This window comes from Pleurodeles waltl, chromosome 10 (genome assembly GCF_031143425.1).
Source record: "Pleurodeles waltl isolate 20211129_DDA chromosome 10, aPleWal1.hap1.20221129, whole genome shotgun sequence".
Lineage (NCBI taxonomy): Eukaryota > Metazoa > Chordata > Amphibia > Caudata > Salamandridae > Pleurodeles > Pleurodeles waltl.
In genome coordinates this window covers 1,002,394,507-1,002,421,467 of record NC_090449.1, presented here as the reverse complement: position 1 = coordinate 1,002,421,467, position 26,961 = coordinate 1,002,394,507, and the positions used below count along the sequence as shown (strand labels likewise).

Below are 26,961 nucleotides of genomic sequence, written 5' to 3'. Positions count from 1 at the left end.
GCGAGGGTTCTACTCTATCTGGGAAGATTTGTACGATTACTGGAGATTTCCGGCAGAATCAGAATGAGGATCCCTCCTTAAAACACGCATGGCAGCAGGCGCAGTCCGGGGCAATGCAAGAGGTAGGTCCCAGGTTTCTAATTCGTAACCATCTACTGTATCGCAATCCCACACCCACCCGGGGAAATGACCTTCAGTTAGTGGTACCCAGAAGTCCTCGTCAACAAGTGTTACAACTAGCCCATGGGGATAATGGGGAAGGACACTTGGGAAGGGAAAAAACCGAGGAGGCAGTACTTAGACGGTTTTATTGGCCGGGGGTTTATGGGGAAATACGTAGACTTTGTGCTGAATGTCCCAAATGCCAATTGTATAATCCTTCCTCACAAAGCCCTGTTCCACTTCATCCCCTTCCAATTATTGATATCCCCTTTACCCAAGTTGGGATGGATCTCATTGGTCCCCTCACACCTTCCACTCAGGGTAGACAATATGTCCTTGTGTTGGTGGACTATGCTACACGGTATCCCAGTATACACACGAAAGCTATTTCCCAGGCAATGATCGAGTTTTTTTTCGAGGGTGGGTTTGCCGAAAGAAATATTGACTGACCAAGGGACCCCGTTTATGTCACGATTGATGGCTGAAGTATGCCGCTTACTAGGGGTCAAACAAATTTGTACCTCAGTATACCATCCGCAAACAGATGGGCTGGTGGAAAGATATAATAAAACAATTAAATCCCTCCTAAGAAAAAGCATATCAGACGCTGGCAAGGATTGGGAGAAGAAGTTACCGTTAGTTTTATATGCCATCCGTACAAATGTACAGGCGTCCTTAGGACACAGCCCATTCGAGTTGCTGTTCGGCCGACAACCTCGTACATTGTTGGATATGTTAGCAGAACAGTGGGAGGACACGGAGGAAGAAGTAAAAGATCTGTTAACCTATACCCGAGAGTTAAGAGAGAATTTACATACAGTATGGGAAGAAGCCCATACTGCTTTACGTGAGGCCCAGAATAAACAGAAGCGGCTATATGATACCCAAAGCACCGTGCGGACCTTGACAGTAGGAGATAAAGCACTGGTGTTGCTCCCTAGTACAGATAATAAGTTGTTGGCCCGATGGCAAGGGCCATTTGAGGTGACAGCTCAGATTAACCCCACCACTTATAGGTTGGCCATACCCCACGGAAGTGGTAGGGAACAGATTTATCATATCAACCTGCTTAAAAAATGGTTAGATTCTACAGAGGGCCATAATATTCGGTATATCAATACTGATGTTACTGAACACATCCCATATCCCATGCTATCGAATCCTGAACTGCCTAACCAGTCATTACCATGGATCAATCCCGACCTTATTGGATCCTATCACAACCAACTAACTCATCTAGTCCATCACAATCATGATGTCTTCTCGAAATATCCAGGGAGAACCCCCCTAGTCCAACATCCCATTCGCCTTAAAACAAATACTGTTCGCCGCCAGAGACCATACCGCATCCCAGAAGCCAAACAGAAGATTATTGAAGAAGAAGTCCAAACCATGTTAACAGCAGGGATTATAGAACCTTCAGCCAGTCTTTGGTGCTCGCCCGTCATATTGGTACCAAAGCCAGACGGCAGTACCAGGTTCTGCGTAGACTATAGAGGGGTCAATAATTTAACCTATTTTGATGCCTTTCCTATGCCGAGAATTGATGAGCTCATTGAGAGATTGGGCCAGGCCAAATACTTATCCACCCTAGATCTGACGAAGGGTTATTGGCAGATACCATTAAGAAAAGAAGATGAAGAAAAAAATGCGTTTGCTACCCCTTCGGGGTTGTATCACTTTACTGTCCTTCCTTTTGGGCTCCACGGGGCTCCCGCCACCTTCCAAAGACTCATGGACGAAATCTTACGACCATTTAAGCAATATGCCGCTGCCTATCTGGATGACATTGTTATCTATAGCAATACCTGGGAGGAACACATGACCCATCTAAATACCATATTACAAGCTCTACGAAATGCCCAGTTAACTGCCAATCCGGAGAAATGTCGACTAGGACAAACTAGCATCAGATACCTGTGTTACGTTGTAGGGGGTGGTAAGATTTATCCCCAAGTCGAAAAGGTAGAAGCTATCTCCAACATGACGTTCCCTAAAAGGAAGAAAGACGTTAGGGCTTTTCTGGGATTGGTGGGTTATTATAGACGCTTCATTCCACATTTCGCCACAGTGGCAGAACCCCTTACTGAATTGCTAAAAAAATCCTATCCCAACACCCTTGGTTCCCCTTCAGTGACTGCGCTACGTAGCTTTAACTGTCTCAAAACCGCTCTCATTTCTGAACCTGTGTTATGTTGTCCGGATTTTAAAAAAACCTTCGTGTTACTAACTGATGCCTCCGACGTGGGTCTTGGGGCTGTGTTATCCCAACCACAGGATGATGGGACACTACATCCCATCTTATATATCAGCAGGAAATTACTGCAACGTGAATCTCATTATCCGATTATTGAGAAAGAGTGCCTGGCGATTAAGTGTGCTATTGAATCTCTCCGATATTATCTATCTGGCAGGACCTTTACCCTCATCACTGATCACGCTCCTCTTACCTGGCTCGCCCATAATAAGGACACTAATTCCCGCGTTCTCTGGTGGTTTCTTTCCCTACAGCCTTTCTCTTTTCGGATTCAACATCTTCCCGGAAAACAAATGGTGACTGCTGATTTTCTCTGAGCGTTTCGACAGGCCGCTCTCTAGGGGGAGTGTATGTGACGGGCTGGAACCTGTTCGCCCACACTCGGACTTTGCTTGTGCTGACGCTGCCACTGGTGGGCCCCGGCAGCCCAGTTTACCTTCCCGTGATTGGCTGGACGCTTTGGAGTGGCGGGATGTCAGGAAGTCAAAATCACTGCTACCCGAGCGTACGGCGTTCGGTGTTTGTGAGGAAGGAGTTGGGGGCGAGAGAGGAACCGTGAACCATTTCCCAAAGGAGGAGTTTGGAGGAAATAGGACGGACGCCGAAAGCAGAGTACCGAGCCAAAGTAATACCCGGAGGCAGTTGGAGCATTCATATCCTGGAAGAGACGGCTGGAGACGCGCATCGGATGCCCCGAAACCCAGCAACCGGAAGGACGAGCCGCTGCATCCCGCCACGCTTCCGGAGAATCGTGGCAGTACAGGTGCGTGGGACCACGACCCTGAATCCGAATGACAGAGTGGAGAGAGAGAGAGAGAGAGAGAGACAAATAAGGTGCACAAGCACAACACAAAAGAGGGGAAGGGGAGGGAAAGGATCGGAATCGAAGGGGAGGGGGAGGGTCAGAAAACTTACCACTGAACACTGTAGAACACCATAGTAGTATAGGTCACCGAAGACACCGCACACAGGATAACGAGCACTGTAGAAGGAATAAAACACAGAAAGCATGTATGATTAACCATAAGAAGCACTCTGAGAACTAGTACCTTGAAAAGAATAGTGGGATAAGACAGAAACATAAGAAAGATTTATAGTGAGAGCAAATAGACAAAATTGCCTAGTCCACTTACCGCTCCTGTTCTCTTCTTTCCACATGTGCCTCCCGGGGAACACCCTACGGAAAAGGAACAGAAAAGAGGAGAGTGAAGACCAGACCACGGAAAACACCCCACCACCAACAGTTAAAGACAAATAAATACGTACCTGCACTCATTCACATCTATTATTCAAAATAAAACTTCTTTGTTGTCACAGCTGGAACTCTGTCGGAGTGTTTCATCTCCTACCATCCTGTCACACGTCCTTTTCATGGTCTCCCCCACCAGTGGAAGATTTGGACACCCTTTTCGTGAGCCAGTGGTCTGCCTTCTCTTGAGGAGAAAGTGGACCTAGGTCGACCAGGTACTGGTGTAACTTGTCCTGTACACAATTAATCAACAGATGCTCGTTTTTAAATATATTTTAAAGCCCCTCATAATCATGCACATTGTTACCTTTAAACCAGCCACCTAGTGTCTTTACTGAAACGTCTACAAAATCTGCCCAAAGCCCTCAATCAGGGTGTCCTTCATGAAGTCATAGGGCCTAGTATCTTCCTCATTCAGTGTCAGGAGTCTATCCCTGCACTTTCCTGAGAACATTTCCCAAAGGAGAGAGCCCCAGTGTTATTTGCTAAGCTCTCTGGAAACAAAGGCCCTCTCAAAGAACCACTTGGCCATATCATTACCATCCTCATATCTGAGGACAATCCCTTTGGGGATTTTCGTATCAGAGTGCTCTACTCGTTCCCTAGTTGTACAGTTACTACCACCATTCATGAGTGCTAAAACCATTTCTGCTCTTGACTTTTCTATGACCAGTATCCTGTCCTCTAGGGCAATTCCATGAGCCAATCTTCTAAAAGAGTCTCTTCTTCAGAGAATTCTTCACTGGGCCATGAGGGACCTGAGTCTTCCTCACTAGAGGGGGATGCTCTAGGCACCTTGGGTTTTTTCGACCCAGCCATATGCAAATCAGTCTTGACCCTGTTCCTCATGGGAACAGTCCAGCCCGAACTTCCAGGCCAGGTTCTCTCTGGACTGGAAACAAGCATCCTAGGACCGGTTTCAGAGTATCACCCTTCATCAGCCAGGCTAGCTTGAATCCAGTGGCACAGTGAGCAAGGTACCCACGTCTGGGCATACCCTTCCCACTTAGGGCAACTTTAGTAACACAAAAGGATGATGTACGGAGTGCTGAACAATGCAAACACTCATCCCCAGTCACAGATCTGGGTTTAATCCATCGTTCTTTTGCTCACCGTGCCACCCCAGATTGGACCCAGCCATATGCAAATCAGTCTTGACCCTGTTCCTCATGGGAACAGCCCAGCCCAAACTGCCAGGCCAGGTCCTCCCTGGACTGGAAACAAGCATCCTAGGACTGGTTTCAGGGTATCAGTAGGGTATTCAGTAGGATGCTTGTTTCCGGTCCAGAGAGGACCTGGCCTGGCTGGGTCCACACTGGAATGGCATGGGTGGCAAAAAAAACAACGGATTTAGGCCCAGATCTCTGTACTGGTGGTAAATGTTTGACATTGCTCAGCATTCTGTCCATCACTTGTTCTTATTGCATTTGTTGGCCCAAGTGGGAAGGGTATGCCCAGACGTGGGTCCCTTGCTCCCCATGCCACTGGAGTCAAGCTAGCCTGGCTGATGAAGGGTGATACCCTGAAACTGGTCCTAGGATGCTTGTTTCCAGTCCAGGGAGGACCTGGCTTGGTAGTTCGGGCTGGACTGTTCCCATGGGGAACAGGGTCAAGACTGATTTGCATAAGGCTGGGTCCAAAATGGAATGGCATGGGTGGCAAACAAACGATGGATTTAGGCCCAAATCTTTGTACTGAGGTTGAATGTTTGACATTGTTCAGCATTCCGTTCATCACTGTTTCTTTTTTAATTTTATGGAAGGCTCTCGTAGGGAAGAAGACAGTTAAAGACACATGAAGGGCATTGATAGGGAGAGCCAAGGAAAATATGATCATAAAATAATCAGATCATACTTGTGGCATAGGATCTTCTGTATTTAGAGGTAGGTTAGAGAAGATTTGTTCAATTAAAGGACCAGCCTTACAGGTAGACTTGGAAAAGTGCTGGCTAAGATTAAGGGACAGAATCAAATCCTGTAGAAAAGCTACTTCATTGAGGCGATTCTTGTCCATGTGAAGGTTAAAATCTTCCAAAAGCATAAAATGAGAATATCTTAAAACAAAGCCTGTGATAGAACTAGAGATATACTACAGGTGTATACTGAAACAGGCAATAAGAACAATTAGAACTGACATCTTTTTGACCTATCCCTGGACAGGTGCAGTTAGGTGCCAACTTGAGCAGTGTCTCCTTATCATAAGAAATAGTGTTGGTACTTACTAGAGAGAATTGGGCTGCATGGGACACTGACGGGCACAAACAGGCTTGCTTTAGGCATGCCTTTGGCGCAGCAGCACGTCCACCCACCGTAGCCCATTAAGTAATGTTGAGAAACAAACAATTAGAGAGCGCACTACCAAAATACGGCTCCTCTAGGTGTGCGAATCGGCCCCCAAAAGCTGATTGTAGCTGCTCCCTCCGCCCACTGCCATACAGAAAGAACAACAGTAAAAAGCTTAAAAATAGTAATTAAAACAATGCCAGAGTGGGAAAAAACTGCAAATTCTTCATACAGTACTAATAGACCTAGGATGGCTTAGATCTATGGCTGGTGCGCCCGCGAGCACAGCCCATTAAGTAATGTTGAAAAACAGAAAATTCGAGCACACACTACCAAAAAATGGCACCTCTAATTGTGCGAATCAGCTTTCAAAAGCTGATTGTAGCTGCTCCCACTATTTTACAGCAAGAACTACAGCAAAAAGCTCAAAAATAGTAATTAAAACAATGCCAGAATGGGGCAAAAAGTGCATAGGCTTCGTACAGTACTAATAAACCGAGACAGCTCAGACCCTTAGGGGTGGGACTTGCATGAAGTGGGCACTCCTCCTAATTTAACTAATTTTCCCGCATGTGCTGCTTCCAAAAGTATGGTCAGGACAGGAGGGTTGGTCATCTCCGTCATCTGGAGAGACCTGGGTCACATTACAAAGGCGGCAAGGCCTTTGAAGCTCCCTGCCCTGGTCACACCTCTGCCCAGAGCAGGCCTTTGTCTCAGGCACGGTAGAGTGCTGGGTCTCATCTTGGAGGGCAGAAATGCATCTGTGGTGGCTGAACTGGGCAGGACCACTCAGTCACCACACTAGTTGGCTCTAAGGTGCCCTCTGTGTGCATTGTTTTCACAAATCCACTGATAGGGTCAGTGAGGGTTTATTATTCTGAGATGTTTAATACCAAACATCCCAGGATTCTGAGAAGCCATCATGTAGCTGGGGAACTCATTATATCCAGTGTCCAGCACATGCATTTATAATGGCTTCCCTGTGCACTTACTGTGTCTCCGAATTGACAGAGACATAGCAGAGGCATATCTGCTCATACATATAGATGACCTCACATGTGCCAGCAAGCACCCTGCCTTAAGGGTGACTTACACCTGGCACATGCAGTGTTAGGAGACCTGGCACACAGGGGTGTGTGACAGGTTGTGCTTTAAAATTAGACAGCACCAGCACACGCAGTCTGCAATGGCAACACCTGTGTGAGTTTGGGGAGGGGTCCCTAAGGGTGGCACGATTGGTGCTACAGCCCTCGGAGACTTTCCTGATGCCCTGGGTACCAGGGGTACCATTTAATTGGGACTTACTGTGGTAGCTAAAGAATTTGCCAATTGTGCAAAACAACAGTGCAGTTCTGGGGAAAGAGATCTGGAACTGGGGACCTGGTTAGCTAACCACATCGGAAACCAGGCAAAAAGTAGTGGCTAACCTTGTCAAAAAGCTCCTACACTGTTAATATGTGGACACTTAAGGTCATGGATGTTGCAAACCTTTTTCTCTGGATACTGCTGAACTGCCTCATCCACCACCTTGATAGCTATTTAAGGGCCCATCACGCCATACTAAAGCCATAGGCTGACCACTTGACTATTTCAGAATCTACAGAGGAAACACGGTAGCCTTCAAAACCTATTTTACCTCTGCAAAAGAACACACATACTTGGTCTTTTATGAGCAACATTCTCATATTTAACCCTCTTGTCATGTTACACAATATTCACATTGTTAAATCAAATTGTTTCAGATAAACTACTCTAAACGTCCAACGTTGTTGGAGACTTTTATCCCAGCCAACCTAGACCTGCAATGTATTTGGAATACAAATGTAGCCAAGGCATCAGTGAGATGGAGGGAGCAAAGAGGAAGAAAATACTTAGAAGCATGTACATGCACACACACTTGCCCTTACCCCCCTTTCTCACACCTGCAGGCTCAAATATATACACACACACATGCACCTACATTACCTTTTTTTCCAAAAGAGGAATTATTCTACACCAATTTACAGATTTATTATTCAATTTAATTGCTTTGACTGGATCCCCTTACGTGTGGTCTTTAGGGATAATGGTCCAGGCCATTCAGAGTAGTGGCTGGGGTAAATGAGCCTGGAATTAACACATCTGAATGTACCTGTAGGAAAGCACCCTTTTTGACTTGTAAGACCCCACTTTGTACTTGGTTTCTGATGTGGCTTTGACTTTTAGTGCACTGGGTCCCTGCTAACCAGGTCCCCAGTGCCAGATTTCTTTCCCCCAAAACTGCAGAGTTGTTTTGCACAATTGGCAAACTCTTTAGCTACCACTGTAAGTCCCTAGTAAATAGTACCACTGGTACCTAGGGTCTGGGGTACTAAGGAAGGTATCTGAGGGCTGCAGCACCAGTTGTGCCACCCCCAGAACCCACTCTCCAAACCCACATGGTGCTGCCATTGCAGACTGCCTATGTTGGTGCAGGCTAAATTGAAAACACGACCTGACACACACTCCTGTGTGGTAAGTCCCCATCACTGCTTGTGCCTGGTGTCAGTCACCACTAATGTATGGGGCATCAAATCCCATGTGAGGGCATATTTGCATTGGCAGATATGCCCCTGCTATGTCTGTTGATTCTGAGACAGAGTAAGTAAAAAGGGAATCCATTTTAAATGCATGTGTTGGACACTGGTCATTACGAGTTCCCCAGCTACATGATGGCTTCTCTGAATCCTGGGATGTTTGGTATCAAACATCTCAAAATAATAAACCCTCACCGACACCAGTGATAAATGTATTAATAAATGAACACAGATGGCACCTTAGAAGTGCCACTGAAAACCTACCAGCTGCTAGAGTGCTGAGTGACTGGTCCTGACCAGTTTAGCCACCACAGATGCGTTGCTGGCCCCCAAGGTGAGAGCCAGTGTTCTTGAGGGCCTGTGACAAAAGCCTGCACTAGGCGGAGGTGTTACCACCTCACCCAGGCAGGATGGACATTCCAGGGAGGGAAGCTTCAAAGGCCTTGCCACCTTTGTAATGTGAGCCATGTCTCTGCAAATTGTGGGGATAACCAATCCCCTGTCCTTATCCCACTTTTGGCAGCAACATCGGTGGGAAAATTAGTTAAACGAGGAGCAGTAGCCACTTCATGCCAGTCCTACCACTGTGGTGAACGAGTTGAAGTGGACACTACTTTTCAAATTCCTCCATCTTGCTTGGAAGGAATTAGGCCACTAGGGTTAGAGTTATGCCCACTTTCCAGTGGAAGTGGTCATAAAAAGGGTTTAGTCACCCTAAAGGTGGTTAGCACTTTGGCTACTGCCGGGCACTCCCTGTAATGCCACTAAAGTAAGTATTTACGTGGCACCACTGAACCCTAGAACATAGATCCTGACGACCTATGAAGATGAGTTGCACCTGCAGAAGAGATAAAAGAAGAGCAGCTTACCATGCCGGACTGCCCGCTGACCTCAAGGGACTCTGCCCAAGAAGCCAAGTTGTCCAGCCTTCAACAAAGACTCAGTCTCCTGTGAGCAGCGGACCTGCTCTACACCAAGAAACTCCAAGGAAAAGACCTGCACCTGCTGGAATCCTAGCAACCCGACACTAGAAGTGACCACTGCACCCAATGTCCACAACCAGAGGTGAAGCCAATCAATGGTGCAGACGCAGGTCCCCAGCTGCCCATAGACCGAGTCCAGTGTGATCTCACCCATCCTGGACTCCCCTGAGACTCAGTCTCTGCATGCAGCCTGGTTGTGAAAGAAAACCCAACACCTCCAGCAACCACTGCACCTGTTGCCCTAACCCCCTTTGATTTGGGTCACTGGTGCCAACAACGTCCCCCAGCTCCTAAGAGTTGAGTCCACCAAGGGTCCACATCTATTGGACTCCCCGACGACACCTGCCATCTCAAAATGCCGAAATCCCTAACCGTGAGTGCTCTTGGATGAGAAAACTCAATGAATGCACCTGTTGCCCTAACCCCATTTGATTTGGGTCACTGGTGCCAACGATGTCCCTCAGCTCCTAAGAGTTGAATCCACCAAGGGTCCACATCTATTGGACTCCCCGACGACACCTACCATCTCAAAATGACGAAATCCCTGACCGTGAGTGCTCTTGGATGAGAAAACTCAATGCCTAAAGACACCCTTGGATCTATTGTCCCTGGGCACAGGAGAAGAGGATCAAAGGTGCAGCTATATTCCCAAGCACCCCAAGTCTACTACCTACCTGCTTGTTGTCCCTGACTGAATTCCTATCCAGAACCTGCAGCCTGTTTGTCACAAGGTCCAACTCCCATAGAGAACCATGGGGCACCTGATGTCTTACTGCACCTCTACACCCAGCTGCTCCATTGCCCAAGGTGTGACCTGTTGGTGTGGTTATGGTAAATGCCCAGTACTTACATTTGCTCCATGAGCTCGACCTCGTAAGTCGTTGTTAACCCTGTGTTTCCTGAACTTTGTTTTTCCTCCATAGAATAACATTGAGAGAACTCTGAAAATTGCACTAATTGTTGATTTCTGAAACTGCCAAGTGTTTATGTCTAAAAGTCTACTTACCTGATTATGAAGTTCTTGGGTTTGAAACATATATGTTTTATTTTATTTTTATAAACTGGTCTCAGATTTATTCTTTGAGTGTATGTCTTATTTATTGCATCTGTGAGTACAACAAATGCTTAGCACTACCCTCAGGTAAGCCTAATTGCTCGGCCACACTACCACAAAATAGAGCATTAGTCCTATCTACTTTAGCCTTTGGAAACCAATTGCGAATCCACTGGACTTTCTGCACGTGGTACTTCTTTTTAGTATACCTTATAGAGAACCCCCTTCCTACTACCAGACACGAAAACAGCAGACCTGGATGCAGGTTTGCTATGACCAGCTTCTGCAACCAGATCCCGGCGCTGCAACTGCACAAGTGAGAGAGCTGCAAATGGTTCCCACAATTTCTTCCCTTATCTGCTCTGCTTTCTATTGGCTATCTGCACCACAGGTAGCAACAAACCTATACTCTCATTTACATCCAGCTCCAATCCGGCAGCAAATTGATCTGAATTTGGGAATGATATTTGCTAGAAGAGGAAATAATTCTGTATTTGTAACTGGTCTTCTGGTCTGCATGTTATTCGCGATTCCAGGGAAAATAACAGGTAATAACCAAATTGAGAAGTGTAGTGACTTTAATAAAAGCTATTATCTGACCTCATCCTTCCACAATGTAAAACGCATATACTTGTCAAGTGCACGTATACCAGTGGTATTTAATAATAATAGATGTTTAGTTACCCAGCTCATTAGTATTCATTTTATTGTCTCGGACGATGAATTTTCTGCATTAGTCTGTTTAGCTGTCTTGCTCAGCATCTCATCTTAGGGCAAGCAGAAAGAGTTTTTGTTTTAGCTTAGTCCTCTTGAGGTTATTGTAGGAATCGTTTCTGTCTCTGCCCAGCTGGACATAACATTAGTGAGTTTATAAATGCAGAGGCAGGGCTCATGTGACACTGACTTGAAGTAGATTACAGTAGAACATTCCTTATTTTCAGCTGGTACCTGGATGAGAATGCCACTACACCTGCTTTTTCAGCCTCTGTTTGTTCGTCCTCAATTCATTTCTAGGTATCTTTTAGTCCCTGTTCTTGCTTTCTGTCTTGTTCAGTCCCTTTTCCTTTTATCTCCTGGCAGGCAGGTTTAGCTCATGTATTTGATAGAGAGATCTAGCTGCAAATACCTTACCTTTGAATTTCCCAGATGTCAGACTGGATCTGGGAGATTTTTGTTTGAGCAGAACCCTTGGGCACCATCAGGTGGCTTTGTTCGGTTCCGTGTGGCATCGTTGGAGCTGGAAGTGATGTTGCTATATACACTCCACCTCGGCGTGTGGATGTCCATTCTTTTCTCTCTGCACCAGTTAGCACTGACCTACAGAAAGAGCTACCCTCTGTCGCTTTTTGACAGTTTTTTTTTTTTTACATTTTGTAGAATATTTTTTCGAAATGTGTCAAGGATGTCTTCCAGGAAGAGAGACATTAAACTGTGTGGCGCCTGTCACCACACAATGTCTGTTACAGACCCCATACTGGTCTGTTTGTGGTGCCTCGAGCGCGACCATGACTCCAAGTCGTGCTTGGACTGCCGGGCCGTGGTGCCAAAGGCTTTGAGGGAGCGGTCCCTAAAGCTTCTTGCAGCCTGGCAGTCGACGCCACATAGTGTTACTCCTCTGAGATCTCGGTCCCAATCAAGGAAAAGGTCACGGGACTGCATCATGAGAACCAAGTCCTCTTTGTCCCACTGCAGGTCATTGGAACACTTGGGGTAGTGGCATAAGAAGTGCAAGAAGTGGAAGCGTGCTTTGACTTCTCCTTGTCCGTCGGCCGTTGCAACAGCCTTGGAACATCGGAGTTCCAGAAACAGTTCTGCAGATCCATGCCAGCCCTCATTTCGCACCTCCCTGCATTTCCGAGAGCCAGAGTGACCACCAGATAATTTTATGAGGCCATGCTCTGCGTATTTGAGCGGGCTGGCCCTTTTGCAGTGCCTTTGAGCCCCGCTGGGTCGCAGAAGGCCCCATCCGCTTCTGCGCCAACAGCTCTGGGCTCGGGTCCGATGGCATCTCGTGGATCTGATCACAGATCAGGACCTACACCAGTTGTGCCACTGCAACCTTCTCTAGTGCCAGATCGACGCCGATGCTCCTGGTGCAACTGCTGTCCTCAGCCCCATTCTCCTCAGCCCCATTCTCATTCTGGATTACTTGGTGTCAGAACAGCATCGATTGACGCTGACTCAAGCGCTGATAGGGCACATTGGTCTTATGTTGTTGTCTGAACATTTGTCTGAACAGCCAAGCATAGGGAAAGAATGGGAGTGGTCACTGGACCCTTTAGAACACCAGTTAGATACATCTGTGGACTGCTATGAGGAACTGGGTGATACTAGTGAACTGCTCACATTTCCAGATACTGGCTTGCTCTCTCCCCATACTGTTACTACGGAGAAGGGAGCATCATATGCAGTGGTGGTGAAGAGGGCAGTGGAGGTCCATCACCTTAAACTGCCCTCATTGGCAGTCAAGACTAACCTCTAGAAAGAAGTGCTTCAGCCTAGGGCTTCCCCATCAGACCCTTGCTCCCCTTCCATGAAGCACCGACTGATTCCTTCTAGGAACCTGGCAAAGCTCAGCGGAGGGGTTCTTGAGAAGAGGACAACTGCCTGCCACCCCACCCCGCACTTGAGTTTCCTCACCCAACATCCCAACCCTGGGAGCTTGGTTGTCTAAGCCTCAACATCCAACGGAGCGTTCCCTGCCGCTGCCCCAGACAGAAGAATCCAAAAGGCTGAACACCTTGGGAAAGAAAATGTTTTCTTTCACCAGCCTAGCATTGTGGTCAGTGAACACTGCATGCCTTTTGGGCCGCTATTCCCACACTCTGTGGGACATGATTTAACATGTGCTGCCACAAGTCCCGGGGGAGGCCTGTGCTGTCTTCTCCCAAGCAGTCAAGGACAGGAGAGGTGCAGCAAAGTTCACCATCAGATATGGATTGGCCACAACTGACTCGCTGGGCAGAGCTGTTTCGTTGACAGTGGCTCTTAGACGCCATGCCTGGTTGAGAACATCTGGCTTTTATGGAGAAGTCCAGGCCAACTTCATGTTCATGTCATTCAAGCGGGACACGTCTTTTCAGACAGAAGGCAGACTCGGCACTGGAGCACTTTAAGGATTCATGGGCTGTTGCCAAGTCTTCGGGCCTCTTAGTGACCTCATGTCCCCAGTCTGCCTTTTGCGGCTATGGAAGGGGTATGACACCGCATCAGCCCTATGCCAGCACCCGTCCTGCGCAAGGTCGCCAAGCTTTGCGTGGATGCAGTGCATTCTGACCCCATGGGTCAGGTACCCAGAAGTTATCAACTTCCAACCCCCTGGCAGACAGCCTCTAAGCCCTCCTGGTCTCCTAATAAGGAATCATGGCTGTCCAGTTGGTAGGAGAATACCTCACCATCTTCCCCAATGGAAGTCCATTACATCGGAGGGGTGGGTCCTGCAGATCATTCAGAGGAGCTACTCCCTCCCCTTCGAATCCTCCCCTTCCCATCTTCCCCTTCCCCTATACCGCCAACACAAGGACAGCTTTCTCAGGATCATCTGTCCTTACTCAGAGAGGGAGTTATGGCCCTTCTGGCCAATGGAACCCTAGCGATGGTTCAGGTATCAGAGAGAGGTAGTGGTTGTTATTCCCGCTATTTTCTGATTCACAAAAAGAACAAGGGCCTTCGACCTATTCTAGATCTCCGAACCGTCAATATCTTCCTCAAGAAGGAGAAATTCAAGATGCTTACTTTGGCTCAGGTCTTCCCTATTCTGCCCCTCCAGTTCAAGGTAGACCACAAGCACTTTCAGCTCACTGTACTCCCCTTTGGCTTTACCAGAACCTCTGGGGTGTTCACCAAGATGTTGGCGGTGATCGCAGCTCATCTGCCGAGATAGGGGTATCAGTCTTCCCCTATCTCGATGAATGGCTGTTAAAGGCAGGCTCGCCCCAGGCTGGCGTCTCCCACCTTCAGACTACAACAGACCTCCTGCATTTCCAGGGGTTCACTAAAAACAGGCCGAAGTCACACCTGACTCCCTCTCAGATGCTCCCTTTATTCAGAGTTGTTCTGGATACAATGCAGTTTCAGTCTTATCCTCCTGAGCAGTGAGTCCAGGATATTCAGGCTATGATACCCATGTTTCAGCCTCTATCTTGGATTTTGGTGAGAATGACTCTGAGGCTGCTGGGCTTCATGGCTTCCTGCATTCTGTTGGTTAATCATGCCTGATGGCATATGCATGCACTGCGTAGGACCTGAAGTTCCAGTGGACGCAGTATCAGAGGAATCTCTCTGACGTGGTCCAGCTCTCGGAGGGAACTGCAAAAGAAATGCAGTGGTGGCTGATGAACCACAGTTGGGTCAGAGGCAGACTCCTCTCCCTTCCCAACCAGATTTCACAGTGGTTACAGATGCCTCCCTCCTGGGATGGGGTAGCCACCTGGGAGAGGTGGAGATCAGAGGACTCTGATCTCTGGCAGAATCCTGACTCCACATCAACTTGCTTGAGCTCCAAGCAATCTGACAAGTATTGATAGCATTTCTTCCTTTTGTCAAAGGGAAAATAGAGCAGGTGTTCACGAACAACACCACCTGCATGTGGTATTGCAACAAGCAGGGGATCGTGAAACATTTGTCAAGACGCCCTGCGTCTCTCGACATGGCTGGAACAACAGGGCATAACCCTGGTGTTTCAATACCTGACAGGCTCTCTAAACACCAGGGCAGACAAACACAGCCGTCAATGCCTAGTGGATCACGAGTGGCATCTACATTTGGAGGTGGCGCAAAGACTCTTTCAGCAGTAGGGAAGAGCTTTGGTTGGAACTGTTTGCCTCAGAAAAGAACATGCAGTGTCAGCGGTTTTGCGCATTGGAATTTCGAAGGCAGCTATCGCTCGGAGACGCTTTTCATATCGAGTGGAGTTCCGGCCTCCTGTAGGCCTTTGTGCCCATACTTCTGCCCATAGTTGTCAAGAACATTAGGAACGACCAGGACCAAGTCATCCTGTGGCCGTCGACTGAGCATGGAGAGTCTGGTATCCCGAGCTTCTAAGAATGATCAGCTCTCCACCTACTTGCCTGGAGATTGAGCCGCAACAGTTGACCGCCTTCGATCTTCCTCCCAAAGTCTGTAATGTTATTCTGACAGCCAGGTGTCCCTTGACTAAGACGGTATACACCTGCAGATGGCAAAAGTTTGTATTATATTGTATAGAAAAGTCTATCAACCCTATTTCTGCTTCTCTTTCTGATATCCTTCTCTTTCTGATATCCTTCTCTTCATTTTTCCCATTGCCCAACAGGGCTCTGCTCTGGGTACCCTTAAGGGCTATGTAGGAGGCTGACCTGGTGTGTGGTGGACACCTATGGCGCTGGCACCTTATAACAGTTCCAGGCAACCCTTATTACTAAGTGTAACAGTGTCTAGGAAGCCAGGGCTCTCTAGTGGTAGCTGTGGTGAGCAGCCAAGACCTATCTAGGACGAGTGTAAAGCACTTTAAGTACCACAGTAGCCACACAGTAACTTATTACACATGAAAGGAACTGCACAGTGTTGCAAAAATAAAGGTACTTTATTATAGTAACACTGAACTAGAATACTATAGGCAATCCCTCCTCTCTGGAGGTAAGTACACACAGAATATACACAGGTAAGTACTAAGGATTAGCATAAAAACATTAGAAATAGCAAGGGTCCTATAGGGAGGCCAAACCATATACTGAAGTAGTGGAATGCAAGAAAGGGTCCCCACCAGAGGATATGGAGTAGTTAGCCAAGGGCTGGGAGAGTATGGAACCCCAAGAGGTGGGTATCTAGAAAACCCCCAGCGGCCAGGAGAGCTAACATGGGGGACTTAGGATTGGAACAATGCAAGAACAGGACTGGACCAGTGGAACTCAATGGTAGATTCCGGACGAAGAGGACCTGTGAAAGAAAGGGACAAAGTCCAGGTGGGGCAGAAGGTAATGTTGGAGGACCACCAACAAGCAAATGCAAGTTGGAGCTGAAGAAGATTTGTAGGGCTGGGAGAGGACCAGCAAGTCCGGGCTGATCCTCAGAAGACAGGAGAGCCAGCAGAAGCAGTCATAGCCCCCATAAACAACCCACTGGCAACAGGCACAGTCTGTCGCAGTGAGGCCCAAGCAGCACACCCGAAGAGGAGTCCTACATCGATGGAGCTGCAGAGACAAGGCTGTCCTTGCAGAGGTAGAGAGCTGTAGGCCGGGCCTACTTGGAGCCTGAAGGTCCCTTAGAGCAGGAGTCAACAAGCCTTGGTTGCTGCAACAGTTGTGTTGCACAGGGATTCTGTTCTGGAGGAAGAGGCAAGGGCTCACTGTCTCCCAAGTTGGAAAGAAGGCAAAGAGGACCCCTCAGAACCACCACCTGTGTTGGAGAATCTTCACAGATCCAAAGGACAGAAGATCTCAGCAGCCGGACGTCATTGCCTGGGGTGCCTGCGGATGCAGGGGAGTGACTCCTTCACTCCAAGGGAGATTCGTTCTTGCTTCTTTGGTGCAGCATAAGTCCTGCCGACCCCAGAGGATGCACAGTCGTGGAAATGTTGCAAAGTGCAGACAGGAGTCGCGGAAACAAAGTTGCAGGGCAAGGTCATCTCAGTGTGGCGGCCTTGTTCAGTTCGTGTGAAGCCCAGCAGCGATTCTGGTGGCCAGGAGTAGGAGAGGTTGTTGCAGAGAGGTCTTGGTGGAGTCTTGCACACCGAATATGAGGACTCACCCGCAAGGGAGTCCTTAAATAGCCCAAAAAGGGGGCTTGGTCACGTTGCAAGGTGATCACCTACTGGGAGGGGTGGGGGTGTCACTGACGTTACCTGCCTAACCTGACCATTCAGATGCTCACAGGGGCCTCTGCCCATTTTGGTTTCAAGATGGCAGAATCAAGTGGCCACCTGGAGGAGCTCTGGGCACCACCCCTGGGGCTGTGATGGACAGGGAAGTGGTCACTCCCTTTTCCTTTATGTAGTTTCACGCCAAAGCAGGACCGGGGTACCTGGACTGGTACAAACTGGTGGCGTGGGGAGGCTACCTCTCCTCAGCCTTGTAGCATCTATTTCCAAAGGAGGGGAGGTTGCACCCCTCTCCCACAGGAAATCCTTTGTTCTGCCTTCCCCTACTTGAGCTTGTCAAGCAGCAGGAGGACAGAATCCTGTCTGGAAGGCTGCTTGCAGACCCTGGAAGACTAGTAGGAGCAATACTTTGGGGTCTTCTAAGGAGCCCCCAGAGCGCATGGAATCATGCCACTAATACTGGCATCAGTATTGGGGTATGAATCCGATATGTTTGGTACCAACATGCCTAGGTTCGGAGTTACCATTATGTAGCTGGACCATAGGTAGTGACTTATGGCTAGTACAGAGCTAAAATTGCTTCCCTGCACTTACAAAGTCCAGAGAGTTGGAACTGGAGTTCGTAGGGACTCCTCTGCTCATTCAGGGTGCCCACATACACAAGGACCTGTATCCTGCCCTTAGAGCCGGAAGGGCCTACCATAGGGGTGATTTACAGTGACCTGCTGTAGTGACCAGCAGTTAAAGGGTGCATGCACCTTTTCATGCAGGCTGCAAATGGCAGGCCTGCAGCACAGTTTGCATGGTCTCCTGTGGGTGGCATAATACATGGTGTAGCCCATGGGGGACCCCTGGTGTGCCAATGCTCTGGGTACTTAAGTCCCATATACCAGGGGCTTATAGGAGTACACCAGTAGGCCAATTGTGGGGGGAATGAAGGGTACCAAGGCAACCAAATTTAGAGAAGAGAGCTCAATCACTGGGGCTCTGGTTTGCAGGATCCCAGTTAAAATAGTCTACACACACTGACAACAGGCAATATGTGGGGATAACTATGCCAAAAAGAGTGACTTTACAGGCTCTCTTTCAGCTGTGTCCTTCTTTCTGTGGCTGCTTGTCCAACCCTCTTTATTTAAGCCCCCTATTATAAATAGATTTCTCGAAGGGCTTGTTCATATGTTTCCCCCTTCGCCCTTTATCATGCCTCAGTGGGACCTTAATCTGGTTCTCACCAACCTTATTTGCGCTTTCTTTAAACCGTTTTACAATTGTCCCCTCTGGCTGCTCAAGCGGTCCAGTGAGGGGACGTGCTAGGTGCATAGGGAGCGCCTCCTTTGGAGTTTGTGTGACTATAAGGGGACACTCCCCCTCCTGGTGTCCTGGGGCTAGCCTTCAGGTATGGGGCCTCCACAAGGTAATTCCTTGTTCACAGGTAGGCCCCATATCACTTCTTTCATTATTTCACTCACACTCCCATTGACCGGAGTAGGTTTTCCTTGCATTGCATGAGTTTGAGGGATCCCATGCCCCGAAGAAAGCCTCCAGACCTTCCTTGGTTCGTTGTAGAGGACAGAAACATGTTGGCCATTAACTTTTAGTTTAGTGGTGACCCAGTGAGTCCTTGTTCTCAGCGAGGTGTCTCATCCTTGTTCTTAATCACACCAGCAGACACCACTAATAAAAGTGTACTCTTACACAGGTGACTGTCTAGGTGTTTAAAAGATAAAATGTACGCACTCCCTCCTGTTCTTTTAACTGTGAAGTTGAGTCCGCCCAGGTGGCACTGTCCTACCTGGGTGGGGCTAGGTGGTCATATGATGACACTATATAGTTTGTGAGACCACCTAGTCCATAAAGGAAACACCCCCCCACCATCACTACACAACCCTCCACAGCACTTAACACAACCAACTCCTAAAGTGAGTTCAGGAGCCACAGGGGAAACTCCCCCTGCCAGTAGCTCCTTAATATAAGTGAACCCCATACTCTTTTGTGTTTTTCCCTCTGGCTGCTCACCATCAAGACAGCCTTTTTAGTGGCACTAACATCTGCTAGGAGGTGTAGTGAGCTGCATGCTTTTTCATCCAAGCCTCCCTATTTGACTGTTTCCAGACAAATTAGTGATTGGCACTAGGGTTCTTTCCTACCAGAAGTGGTGACCCAATTCCGTTTGGGACAATCAGTCTCCCAGCCCACCTTTTGCACTCCTCCACACCCCTCCAAAGAAGAAGAGCAACTCCATTGTCTAGACCCAAAAAGAGCATTGTCGTTCAGCCTTGACCGCACAAAAGAGTTCTGGGTGGATGGCCAACTCTTCGTGGGGTATGTTGGAGCAAAGAAAGGTTAGGCAGTAGAGAAATGAACCATTTCACGCTGGGTCATTCTCTGTATTAAAATCTGCTACGGTCTGGCCAAGAAGCCTCTCCTCAGGGCTTAAGGTCCCATTCCACCAGGGGAAAGTCTACAAGCACTGCATTAGCATGTGGAGTCCCAGTCCTGGAAATCTGCCAGGCAATAATGTGGGCATCCCTGCACTTGTTTACCAAACACTACTGCCTGGACAGTCAGGTCCGGAGGGATGAGCATTTTGCCTGTTCGGTCCTACAAGAGTTCCAGGTTTAACTAATTTGTTTGCAGCCCACTACCGATGCTGGTATTGGTTTGGCATCTATTCCAAGGTATGGAATCTGCAGCTAGATGTCTCTAACAGATGAACAAGTTACCTTTGATAACACATTATCTGGTAGGAACAATATCTAGCTACAGATTCCTTACAGACCCACCCATTCCTCCCTGGTCTGTAGACAGTTTTCTAGGGTTAGGAATGATCCCTTTCATGGCCCTAGTTTTGACACACCAATGTCAGTGCTCTTCATGGCTCTGCGCTCCTGGTGTGGAAAGTCATGGAAAGTAACTTACATCCACAGGCTGAGGTGGTGTGTATAAATAGGTGACTCCAACGTTACTTATGGCGCCAACAATGCGACGGGACCAAACAAAGCCATCTGATGGCGTGCAGTGGTACTGCTTATGCAAAAATCTTCTAGATCCAGTCTGAGGCCTTGGAAATTCAAAGGTAAGGAAGCTGCATCTAGATTTTGGGGGTCATTACGACCTCAGGACCGCCGTGCGGAAGACCGCCTTTGCAGGCGGTTTGCCGCTCAGCACATTATGACTGTTGGCTGCTCTCCATCGTTATTCCGACGGAGAGCCGCCAACGGCCATACTTGCGGGCGGCGGGGAAGTGGAGGTTGCTCCACCTCCACCGCCACGCCAACAGAACACCGCCCAGCGAATCACGTCCTGTGATTCGCTGTGGCGGTGTTCTGTTGGCGTGGCGGTGTCGGCGGAGCTGCCCCCATGGCTCCCGTCCCCTCCCGGAGGATGGACGGACCAGGTAAGGTATTCCCTATCAGTGCCAGGGAAGGTATTCCCTGGCACTGATAGTGCTTACCGCCATGAATTTCATGGCGGTTCAAACCGCAGGAAATCCACGGCGGTAAGCTGGGTCCAAATACCGCCGGCGATATACTGACGGCCGTGGGGCTGGAGACCCAGGTCTCCAGCCCGGCGGTCGTTTCTGCGCTGGCGGGCGGGACGGGGAACCGGCGGATGACCATGGCGGTAACCGCCATGGTCATAATTCACCTAGGTAAGACCGCCAGCCTGTTGGCGGTCTTACCGCCGGTTCTCCGCCATCCACCAGGGTTGTAATGACCCCGATTGTCTCTACCAGATAATTTGTTACCAAAGGTAAGTAACTTGTTAGTTATGTCCTTGGTCCCAGAATATTATTGAACTCTCAGAGCCCTGAACTGCAACAATAATGCCCACTGTTATTTACTCAGTATTTTGTTTGAAAACTCTTACATTCCAAGTCTGTTTCCTATCCTTCTATGTGTTCCTTGTAATAAGCATGCTTCCATTTCTACAATATTTGCAAAAGCACTTTTGGATTAAGACCAAGATCTGAAAAGTGGTTGTCATCTTTTCAAGAAACTACTGCACCATAAGTAATTGGCTACTGTTTCCCTACTGAACATTTCATCCTTTCCCTGTTCCATACTGAGTCGCTGAAAATCGATTATGAACTGCTCACACATTGATTCATACATACTACATCCTTAATCAGACTGGATGCTCATACTTTAATGTGAATAGTACGTTCAATCAGTTTCACAGTCTGGCACCATAATGTAAATAAGTGGGACTTGATTAGTGAGAACTTAATAAATGATTTTAGGGGACTGACATTCTTAGAGGTTAATAACTATATCTATGCGTGTGTCCATTTTGTCATCCCTGCAGTGCCATGGGCTTTCAGTCGAAGGCTTTGTGCTCCCCTCATCAACAACGCGAGAGGTAAGAGAGTATGTCCCTTTCATTTTTCAGGTTAATGTTTTTGAAATTTCTTAGTGCTCCTGGTGGTGACCATAACACCTCCTCTAACTTCCTGCTTCACCAACACATAAGATTTTAATCTTCGGCACAAACTGTTCTCTTACTGACATGTTCTTTTCTAGCATTTAGATGTTACCGCAAAACTTTTATTTTTCACCAGGATCTCCTTAATTGGGGTTTTCCTTTCTTGCTGTTTTTGACTTAACAGATAGAACCGATCTTTCTGATGCATATTTCTAACTGTAGATTGCTTACTTCAAGTGCAGACTGGCTCCAAAGTGTGTACTTGCATGTCTGTAGATGGCATTGTGCAGCTGCGTATGGGGTCTGTCCCACCCTAGGAGTGACATCGGAGGCACATATTGCTACTCCTCAGCATCAATGTCAGTTGTGCGCCTTCCGATCCAGGTTCAGGGCTCTTTCTCACTCTTTTTCTGTCAGTGAAATGCTTTTTTCTCAGTGTGCCAAGGAGAAGTCTCAACCTAAAATGACAGGCTTCAACTGCCATAAGCAGATGTCGGTGACAGAACCAGAAAAGGTTCATCTGTGGTGTTTGGGTGCCTCAGACTACTCAAAGTAATGTGGCGACTGTGCTCAGATGAATCTAAAGGCTATCCGAGACTGCAAGGTCAAGCTCTAGGTCACCAAACATTGCAGGAAAGCACATAACTGCCAGTCTCGCAGTAAGTCAAAGATGCGTTCTTGCTCTTGAGGGCTTTCTGAATTAAAGCCATCCTCCCACTCTGTAATCTTGTAAGTCAAAGTCAAAAAGAAACACAACAAGTCTAAATCTAATTCCCCTTCTTGCAGTCACTCTTGTCAAGGGAAGTCGAGCAGGCATTAGGGTACCTCCCAATCTCATTCCAAATGCAGAACAGATTCCCCAACTCATTCTGATTCAGCCCAAGTTCCTGGCCCCATCGGCGACTTCGCACCAAGTCAGGGCCTTCAAACAGGCCATGGTGTGAATCTTTGGCAACCTTCAGGCTCCCTTTGGCACACCTTCAAGACCAAAGGATCTGAGGAGGCCACTAGTCAGACCACCGCCAGCAGATCTTGAATTCTCTCACAACACAACCTTGGCAGAAGTCACCCCACCTTACTGACAAAACCCATCCAGCCTCATTAGGACTCAGGGCGCTCTTCCTTTACCACACTTCTTCTCTGACCTTGAACACCAGTATAATGATATGATGAGTAAGAGGTGACGATGAAAAACAATTCTGTGAGGAGGAGCATTTATTTTTGGATCTGCAGATGGCAGTGGTATTGATAAGTCCCCTTACATGGGCTTCAGCTTTCCACCTGGGCCTTTCACAGAGGAGTCAACATAATTTGCCATGGTTATTGGAAGGGCTGTGAAAGTCCATAACTGCCATTTGCTCTCAGTGGAGGTAAAAAACAAATGCTTCGGAAGAGGTCTTGCATCTAGGACAGACCTTTTCAGAGTCCCGCTTACCATTCAATTATGTCTTTATCTGATAGAGACTACTATCTGCAGAATCCCTACCTTTGAATTTCCCAGGCGATGGGCTGGACCCAGAAACTTTTGCATGAGCAATACCCCTGTGCGCTTCGTTGGGTGACTCCATTTGGTTCTGCGTGGCGTCCTCGACATAGTTGGTGCTGAATGTGACTTTGCGGTCACCTATATAGGTGCCACACAGGCACGTGGATGTTAGTTCTTTTCTTTCTGCACCAGCTAGGGCAGCTCCAGAGAGAGATACCTAGGTAGGGTGTAATCCACGTGGTGCCCGTCACCACGTCATGTCGGTTACAGACCCTTGCCTAGTCTGCCTAGGGTGTCAATAGTATGACCACAACTCCAAGGATTTGAGGGAGCAGTCCCTAAAGCTGCTTGTGGTCTGGCGCTACTCCTAGGAGGTCATGGTCCCGGTCGAGGAGAAGTTTGCGGGACCGCTCCAGGAGCCCTGAGTCCTCTTCTTCTTCTTCTTCTGTTCACCAAGGTGATGGCAGTAGTCTCAGCTCATCTGCACAGGTCAGGAGTTTCAGTCTTAACCTACCTCAATGACCACCTAGCGCACCAAATATACATCAGTGGAAGAGAGACCTGATACGCTGGGCAAAAGCTGAGGCACATACACTGCAATCACTTCAAGACAGAGGGGTCCAAATCAAGGACATAGATACATGGGACTCTTTCATTGTCAACTTGGAAAACAAAGACGATACACGACCTCCTTGAGTAATCGGCAGGACAAAACAATATGACAATGCTGTCAGGGAGCACACATAAGTGGAAGCACTGATCATATACTCCAGGAAACGCAGCACTGCTTGAACACTTCAGTAAACAGGGTAAACAAAAGTGTCACGACGATGGGGGGATAGAGTAGGGAACAAGGTGCAGACATATCAAGTCAATATCAAGCCCAAATTGAAATCATATCACAAAAGATTGTCTGGGGGGCCCTTCTTCCCTCCACCCCCCTGACCCCCCTCGTGTCCATTCGCCGTGCCTACGCGCCTCCTTCGCTCGAGCTACTGTGGGACGAATGCAGCACGTCCCCTCTCCTCCTGATGAGGGGCATTTATATCAAGGAGCGTGAACACCCCCGAGCGGTTCCCCCAATCACCTCCATTTTTCCTTTTCCTTTCTCCTTCTATATTTTCTCTCTTTACATTGTTTCTAAGTAATTTCAGTTGATTGTACAAGTAGCAATCACATTGCCGTGTGTGCAAAAAGATATGTAAGTGCATACTGATCCGGAACACACAATAAGTACGTAACTGATTATATTCGGATGCACAACTGTATTTTCTCAATGACTGAAAACAACAAAATAGACTTAAAAAAAAAAAAACTATCTCAATGACTGGCTGTTGAAGTCAGGCTCGTCTTCCGCCTCCAGACTATGGCAAACCTTCTGCATTTGCTGGGGTTTTTATAGGAGCTGTTATGGACACAGTGCAGTTTCAGGCTTATCCCGAGCAGAGAATCCAGGATATTCAGGTTATGATACTGAAGTTTTGACCTCTATCCTGTGTTTCAGTGAGACTGACTCTGAGGCTGCTGGGCCTCATGGCCTTCTGCATCCTGCTGGTAAATCATGCCAGGTGGCATATACGGGCTCTACAGTGGGATCTGAAGTTCCACTGTGCGCAGCATCAGGGAAATATCTCTGACATCGTCCAGATCTGAGAGGTAACTCTGAAGACCTGCGTTGGAGGATTACGAACCACGATTGGGTCAAAGGCAGAGTTATCTCCCCTTCCCCAACCTGACCTCACAGTAGTGACAAATGCGTCACTCCTAGGGTGGGGTGGCAATCTGGGAGAGGTGGAGATCCGAGAACTCTGGTCTCTGGCAAAATCCGGGCTCCACATCAACCTGTTGGAGCTCCGGGCGATTCGACTAGCACTGAAAGCATTTCTTCCCTTTGTCAGGGGGAAGTTAGTACAGGTACAGGACAATACCACTGTCATGTGGTACTGCAACAAGCAGGGTGGGATGGGGTCGTGGACCCTTTGTTAAGAAGCCCTGTGTCTCTGGACATGGCTCAAACAGCAGAGCCTAACACTGGTGGTTCAGCACCTGGCAGGTTTCTGAACTATGGCCACTCTAAGTTGTCAGTGCTTGGTCGATCACGAATCGTGTGAATGTGCAATGTCAGAAGTATTGCACATTGGAGTTTCCAAGGCAGCAATCACTCTGCAACGTCTTTCGTCGTGAGTGGAGCTCAGGCCTGCTGTACGCTTTTCCGCCCATACCACTTCTGCCTAGAGTTCTCAAGAATATCAAGAACGACCAGGCCCAAGTAATCCTTGTGGCTCCAGACTGGGCACGGAGAGTCTGGTGTCTTCATCTTCTGAAAATGAGCATTGATCCTCCGAACAGGCTGCCCGTTCGGGAGGATCTTCTGTCGCAGCATCAGGGGAGGGCTCTCCACCCAAACCTGTCAAGTCTGCGCCTTCATGTGCGGAGATTGAACAGCAACACTTGACAGCCTTTGACCTTCCTCCTGAAGTCTGTAATGTTATTCTGACAGCCAGGCGTTCCTCCACGAAAACGGTATATGCTTGCCGTTGGCATATTTGTAAAATATTGTATAGAGTAATCTTTACATCCTCTTTCTGTTTCCTTATCTGATGATCTTTTTTAATTCTGTATCTTGCCCAACAGGGCTCAGCTCTAGGCTGTCTTAAGGGCTATCTGTCTGCTTTATTCTCTTTTCTGCGGCTGCCTGACCAACCCTCTGTAAGTCCCCTATTGTAAATAGGTTTCTAAAAGGACTTGTACATGTTTCCTCCTTCCTCTTCACTATGCCTCAGTGGGAACTGAACCTGATTCTCATGTACCTCATGTGTGCTTCGTTTGAGCCACTTCACAACTGCACCTCAGGCTGACCACCATCAAAACAGCCTTTCTTGTAGCCATAACATCTGCCCGGAGGGTGAGTGAGCTGCAGGCCATGTTGTACAAGCCCTCCATATCTCACAGTAATTCCTGAAAAAGTGGTGCTTCAAACCTGTGCCACTTTCCTCCTAAAGGTGGTGACCCCATTTCATTTGACACACACTGTCACCCTGCCCACATTCTCTGTGTCCGGGAGCCTTTGGTGTGTTTCAAGTCATCACGCATCAGACTAGTGCCTCCTCCTGAGGAGGTACCACATTGGGAATTGTCTTTGGAATGATCATAGAGTTGGGCCGGTTCAGGTCATTGGGGCCCTGACGTTGTCCCTAATTTTCATGGAGGTTACAACACTGAGCATTTTTCACGTGGGAGTGTAACAGTCTGGAGTAACTCAAGTTTTCGGGCACTGGATGTGGCGTCTCCTTGTAAAGGGGGAGCGGACATAGTAACTTCTTGTGGGCAACCGGAATTGTAGAGGGCGATTCAAGTCAATCTGCCCCGGCGGTGCAACCTTGTTCTGGAAGTGCAGAAACTGGTAACTGATTGGTAAAGCTGTTTGTCTGGCAGGGCTGGGTGCCGTGTTGGCTAACGGGCAGCCCCAGTAACTCTCCCCTGTGTATTTGCAGACCTCTGAGTGAACCTCCAACTGAGAGCCCAGCTGTTTTCTTGCTAATTGTTGCCGCATCAGCAGTTGTCTTTCCTTCCCCTCTCCCATCTTGTCCCCTGAATCCTGCGTAGAGTGACTAAGGCCGAGAGTGGCCTATTATTCATGGGGATGATGCAGTCTATGGTTTGAGGTGGGGTGGGAAAGCTGAAGCTGGTTGGTAGGTGGAGGGTGGTTTGG

The 26,961-nt window shown here is 48.1% G+C and overlaps 1 protein-coding gene across 2 annotated transcripts in view; it reads left to right on the top strand.

Moving 5' to 3' along the window:
• The window catches only part of PHKA1 (phosphorylase kinase regulatory subunit alpha 1), a 967,577-nt gene that overhangs the window by 854,528 nt on the left and 86,088 nt on the right, over nt 1–26,961 (top strand). For both annotated transcript variants that reach the window (XM_069211854.1, XM_069211853.1), the window contains one exon: nt 21,647–21,700. In XM_069211854.1, the coding sequence (XP_069067955.1) occupies nt 21,647–21,700 (54 nt within the window). The remainder of the gene's footprint in view (nt 1–21,646; nt 21,701–26,961) is intronic.